The sequence below is a fragment of the Ranitomeya variabilis genome, chromosome 3 (assembly GCF_051348905.1).
Source record: "Ranitomeya variabilis isolate aRanVar5 chromosome 3, aRanVar5.hap1, whole genome shotgun sequence".
In the NCBI taxonomy this organism is placed as follows: Eukaryota; Metazoa; Chordata; class Amphibia; order Anura; family Dendrobatidae; genus Ranitomeya; species Ranitomeya variabilis.
In genome coordinates, this window is record NC_135234.1 from 740,498,024 (window position 1) to 740,504,023 (window position 6,000).

Consider the following 6,000-nt stretch of genomic DNA (forward strand, 5'->3'; position numbering starts at 1 on the left):
CCTCCAAGATTGCACTGTATTTAGCTCCTTCCATCTTCCCATCAACTCTGCCAAGTTTTTCTGTCCCTGCTGAAGAAAAGCTCCCCCACAGCATGATGCTACCACCACCTTGTTTGACGGTGAGGATGGTGTTTTAAGGGTCATATGCAGCATTAATTTTCCACCTCACAGAGAGTTTTGCATTTAGCACAAAAGTACTACTTTAGTCTCTTCTGACCAGAGCACCTTCTTCCACATGCTCGTTGTGTCCCCTACATGGCTTTTTGCAAACTGCTAACAGGACTTCTTACGGCTTGCTTTCAAAAATGTCTTTCTTCTTGCCAATCTTCTATAAAGGCCAGATCTGTGGAGTATACGACTTACAGTTGTCCTGTGGACAGATTCTCTGTCCTGAGCCATGGATATCTGCAGCTGCTCCAGACTGACCATGGGCCTCTTGACCACTTCTATAATTAGTGCTCTCCTTGCTTAGGATGTCAGTTTAGATGGACGGCCAGGTCTTGGTAGGATTACAGTTGTGCTATACTTTTTCCATTTTTGGACTTAACCATGTTCCATGAGATGTTCAGCGCTTGAGTTATTTTTTATAACCTCACCCTGCTTTACTCTTCTCCACAACTTTATCCCTCACCTGTCTTGTGTGTTCCTTGGTTTTCATGATGCAATTTGATCCCTTTTGTTCTCAAGTAAATCTCTAATTTTGCTTTACTCTTCTTCAAAACTTTATCCTTGACATGTCTGGTGGGTTCTTTGGTTTCCATGATGTTCTCACACAAACCTCTGAGGCCTTCACAGAACAGCTGTAGTTATGCTGAGAAGAAATTACACACAGGAGGACTCAATTTACTAATTATGTGACTTCTGGAGGCGATTGGTCACTTGGATTTATTTACGGGTATCAGACTACAGGGGGTTGAATACAAATGCACCTCACAATATTCAGATGTACTTTGTTTTCTTTTAGATATTTAGAAAACCATGTAGCAATACCTTTACACTTCACAAATACTTGTTCCTTTGTGTTGTAATATTACATGAAACCTGAACAAAATACATTTAAGTTTGCGGGTGTAACGTGAAAAAATGTGGATAAGTTCACGGGGTATGACTACTTTTTCAAGGCCCCATGTACCAGGAAAATCACTGATTCCCTACCACGATTGCTTTGACCCTGATCAGAGATTCTCTATAAGGACACTACTCTTTTATTAAATACTTGTACTCCCCATAAACAACAATTCTTCATGATCTTTTACTAGGACTCCGCATTCTTCTGTTTCTCCTCCTGAAAATTTAGGTAAAAAATTGCCCTTACTCTTGTCAGTATGGTGCGTCCCAGCGCTGTCACTTCAGCTCTGATTGGAGCAAAGTTTGTAGGTAGATACCCCACCCCACGCCCAACTCACAAGGAAAACAATAACTCCCAGAAATCAATTTCTTCACACATACAGAGGAACGGCACAACAGGTCTCCTTCAACCGATTGATCGCCTTCTCGTTTTTTTTTCTTCCTACTTTAGATGTTCAAGAAACCGTGATCAAACCCTCAGCGACTACAAATGGATTTCAGCCCAAATTGACACTGGTGAGGATCTATTTGATCATCTGATCACTGTGTTCGTTTTTGAAAGCTTGTGCCCTGAGTCAGCGATCATCTGATCACACTAACCAAGGATATTAAAGGGATGGCCCACATATAGCCATAAGTTATAACGGACCCTCTCTATCGGTCTGTGGTCACATGTCCAGTAATCATCCGTTTGAAACAGATGCAGTAAGAAACAAAACGGATCCGTTTTCAGAAGAAAAGAAGAAAAATAATGGTGGCTATTTAATGGATCTGTTTTCCATATCTTCAGTGTAAAGTAAAAAAAAAACGGATCCAGGTGCAATCTGTTAGCTGGACAAAAAAAGTTAACTGCAACTTTTTTTTCCTGCTATGATATTTATTTTCTGCTGGATGAGAGCATGTCCACACTGACGCTGCAGGGGCCCAGTCTGCAACGGCCGCCTGCTATTGTGTATGTGCAGCGAGCATCCGCTGCAGACAGGAGAGAGGGACGAGAGCGCACCCACACTGTGTGTGTGCACGCTCGGTTCCTGTAGTGTCAGTGTGTGCGCTGTTATTCACTTCCCAGTCTGCAACGGCCGCCTACTATTGTGTATGTGCAGCGAGCATCCGCTGCAGACAGGAGAGAGGGACGAGAGCGCACCCACACTGTGTGCACGCTCGGTTCCTGTAGTGTCAGTGTGTGCGCTGTCATTCACTTCCCAGTCTGCAACGGCCGCCTACTATTGTGTATGTGCAGCGAGCATCTGCTGCAGACAGGAGAGAGGGACGAGAGCGCACCCACACTGTGTGTGTGTGCACGCTCGGTTCTTGTAGTGTCAGTGTGTGCGCTGTCATTCACTTCCCAGTCTGCATCAGCCGCCTGCTATTGTGTATGCGCAGCGAGCATCCGCTGCAGACAGGAAAGAGGGATGAGAGCGCACCCACACTGTGTGTGCGCACATGGTTCCTGTAGTGTCAGTGTGTGTGCGCTCTCATCCCCTTCCCAGTCTGCATCAGCCGCCCGCTATTATGTATGCACAGCGAGCATCCGCTGCAGACAGGAGAGAGGGATGAGAGTGCACTCACACTGTGTGTGCACGCTCGGTTCCTGTAGTGTCAGTGTGTGTGTGCTCTCTCATTCCCTTCCTAGTCTGCATCGGCCGCCAGCTATTGTGTATGCGCAGCGAGCAGGAATGAGAGCGCGCCCACACTGACGCTGTGTGTGTGTACGCGCTCTCATCGTTCTCTCCATTCTGCCGCGGATGCTCGCTGCACACAGGACCATGCAGTAGTGGGTGGCCATGCTGACAGAAGAGGGGGGAGGTACGTGCACTGCTGGCCCCTGCAGTATCAGGGCCGCAGATACAATTAAGGCAGTGCTTTAAAGCGACCACTGTCAATCACACTAAGGGGAAGTGGGAGGATGGTTATTGAGCGAGCAAAATGGAGCAGTGAGCCCTTGGCCACACCAAAGGTGCACCGAGGAGCCCACATTTACAGATGTAAGACAACTATTCTTACATAAAAGAAAAGTAGTGAAATCTGTACAACAGGTATGATATTTATAGGGGTTAAGTCCCCAGTATGAATGTGTAAGGGATTTAAATTGAGTTTTTGGGGTGACTGACGCCCTTGTAAAGGGGTTTTCCACTACTCAAACACCACCTTTTCCCCCTAGTAAAATAATACCACCTATACTCACATCCGGTGCGAGCGCCGTTCCAACGGTGTCGGTACCTCCCCTCCCAGGGATCATGTGACATTATGTCATGCAATCCCTGCTGCCAATCAGCGCTGGCTTCACTCTCCCCTATTATGTACGTAATGTGGAGGAAGTGAGAGTCTCGGCTGCTCTCTAACTTTCTCTACATGTCTTGATTTGTTCAAAGGCTAGTAGAGTGAAGCCAGTGCTTATTGGCCACAGGGATCCCATGACATAAAAATGCTATGTAATCCCTGGGAAAGCCGGTGCTGACATCGCTGCTACGGCGGCGGCACTGGAGGTGAGAACAGGTGTTATTATTGTACTGGGGGGGAATACATAGGGATTCAGAAGGAGTTGTCCAAGTAGTGAACAACCCCTCTAAGTGTTAACAGTAACATAAAAAAATATTTTAAATAAAAAAAAAAAAAAGTTTTAATTTTGCAGTTTTCTTCCTTCATCAATAAGTTATATGTATCCCAAAATGTTACATACCATAAAAAAAAACTAATCCACTTGTGTGCATGTTCTCTATCTTTCAGAAGGTGCAGCAGTTCCCACCGCAGCCCACCGAGCACATGACACTGGCGCAGAAATCCCGCAGTGTGTCAGCGGACCCTCGCACCCGGCTGCAGAGAAGATACTGACAGCCCTGATACTGTAGCGCCTCCCATTGTATCAGCGCAGTACTGCACCCTCTGCTCCTCACTGTATATACACATGTAAATAGGCACAGAGTTGTAATATTTAGGGTCCATTTTTATTGCGATGTAACATACTGTAATGTTTTGGGGGAATGTAGATGATATTTTTCTATATTTCTATGACAAGTTTGCACTAGCAGTATGCTTTAGTTTTACATATGTAATATCCAAACTGGAACCTTTAAAGGGGTAGCGCACCTTTGCCGACAATTTATTTTTTTTACTTAAATTAATGTATTCCAGGCTAAAAGTCATTTTTGATTAAAAACTTTCGCACCGTTTGGCCTTTACAGGCTCTTTGTTTCCTGAACATTCATAAATCAAGTTTAGAGCAGCTCCGAAAAAGACAGATAAAACGAGTTACAATCTCTCCTGTGGGAAGGAGCTCGCTGACGGATTCTCAGTTATCTCATTCTGCAGCCACAATAGACAACACTGCGGCTAAAGAAGGCAAATGGTGCAAAAGTAACAATTGGAAATATGATTTGTAGCCTCAATTGCATACATTTAAATAAAAAAAATTGTTCCCAGAGGTGGAAAACCCCTTTAAGTAAAATGGTCTCCAATAGGAGGCGCTTAACTGTAAACTGTGCATTCTGGGAGTTGCCATTTTGCAGTAACTGTAGAGCCACACGATAGAGATCTTATAATGTGAATATATGCAGAAAAAGTAGCAAGCAGATGAGTGGCAGATTTTATCAATAATGGCAGCAGCGATGTGGTGGAGATAAAGGGGTTTTCCCCAAAAAAAAGTCATTTATCACCTATGTACCACTGGACCTTCAGTGATTACTAGAAAAGGGCTATCCTGCAATTTGCATGCACTCATTGTCTATGGCACTGATGGAGATGGCTGTCCTCGGCCATCGGTCCCATAGACACTGAATGAGCAGCAGCGCAAATGTGCAATACGGGCGATCTATTAAATCCTCACCACAGTGATGAAGTATGTGTCATTGGTACTCCGCTCTAATGATCAATGGGGGTCCTAGCAATGCCCCCTCTCTACCCCGATATTTATTGTCTGACCTCTGGGAGTTTTACAGAGAAAGCTGAAAAGTAGACACTGCAGGAGCCACACGGATCTGCTGCAGTGGCCACTACAGGAGAGCTATGGTATTGCAGGCTGTCCATTCACCTGGACTAAACGGTACATGATCAATGGTCGTGCGGAGTCCTCCAGAGCAGGAGCTTCTCTTGTCAGTGGATCTCTGCTCAGAGTAATAGATGGGTCCAACTTAAAAAAATAATAATAATAGAAAACAGATGGGATTTTATTAAATTATGGATTTAGTTCTGTACATATATTTTTGCAAAGTTTCAAAGATTTAAAAAAAAAAAAAAAAAAATCCACATTGTAATTGTATGGATCGTTGTCTGATGTCTGAGGGACGGACTAATCACAAATGTTTCAATTTACACTGAAGTATATCTGAAGACCTGTTGATGTGATATGATTTGTGTCACCAGGGGGCAGTATAACACTTTTGTATCTTCTGTATAGGACTTGTGTAAGGGCCTCGGTTCTCTATCGTATATTGCTTGTTTTTTATATATGTTCTAAAGGAGTGAACAGTAGTAGCTTGTACTATGTACGCTAGAGATTTGTAACTACCATAATGCACTTTATTAGATTATTCTATTTTTTTATATCTGAATATACCTCATTTTTTTGAGTGAATGCTAATTTAAGATTTCTGTTTGATAGAAAATATATATATATAATTATTTTAATATCCAAAATAAAATGATAAAAATCTTGTTTTATTTCAGTTTATGTATTCATTTTATACAAGGATGTTTTCACATTTTGCATTTTTTTGATTGATGAGTAATTCTATTCTTAGATAGATGATAGATAGATAGATAGATAGATAGATAGATAGATAGATAGATAGATAACTGTAGTAAAAAAAAACCTGACCAGAACCTCCTTAGTGTGAACAGCTGCAATAACTGCATGATATATAAAAACAAAACACAGCAGCGCTCTGTAAGGGCCAAGATATATAAAAACACTGGAAACATTATATATAAGCTGTA

At 42.9% G+C, this 6,000-nt stretch overlaps 1 protein-coding gene across 1 annotated transcript in view; it reads left to right on the forward strand.

The window, feature by feature from the left end:
- Nucleotides 1-5,287, forward strand: part of CEP126 (centrosomal protein 126) — a 69,811-nt gene extending 64,524 nt beyond the window's left edge. The window contains exons 11-12 of the mRNA XM_077298479.1: nucleotides 1,520-1,584; nucleotides 3,796-5,287. Of these exons, the coding sequence (XP_077154594.1) occupies nucleotides 1,520-1,584; nucleotides 3,796-3,900 (170 nt within the window). The 3' untranslated portion in view covers nucleotides 3,901-5,287. The remainder of the gene's footprint in view (nucleotides 1-1,519; nucleotides 1,585-3,795) is intronic.
- The last annotated feature ends 713 nt before the right edge of the window (nucleotides 5,288-6,000 follow it).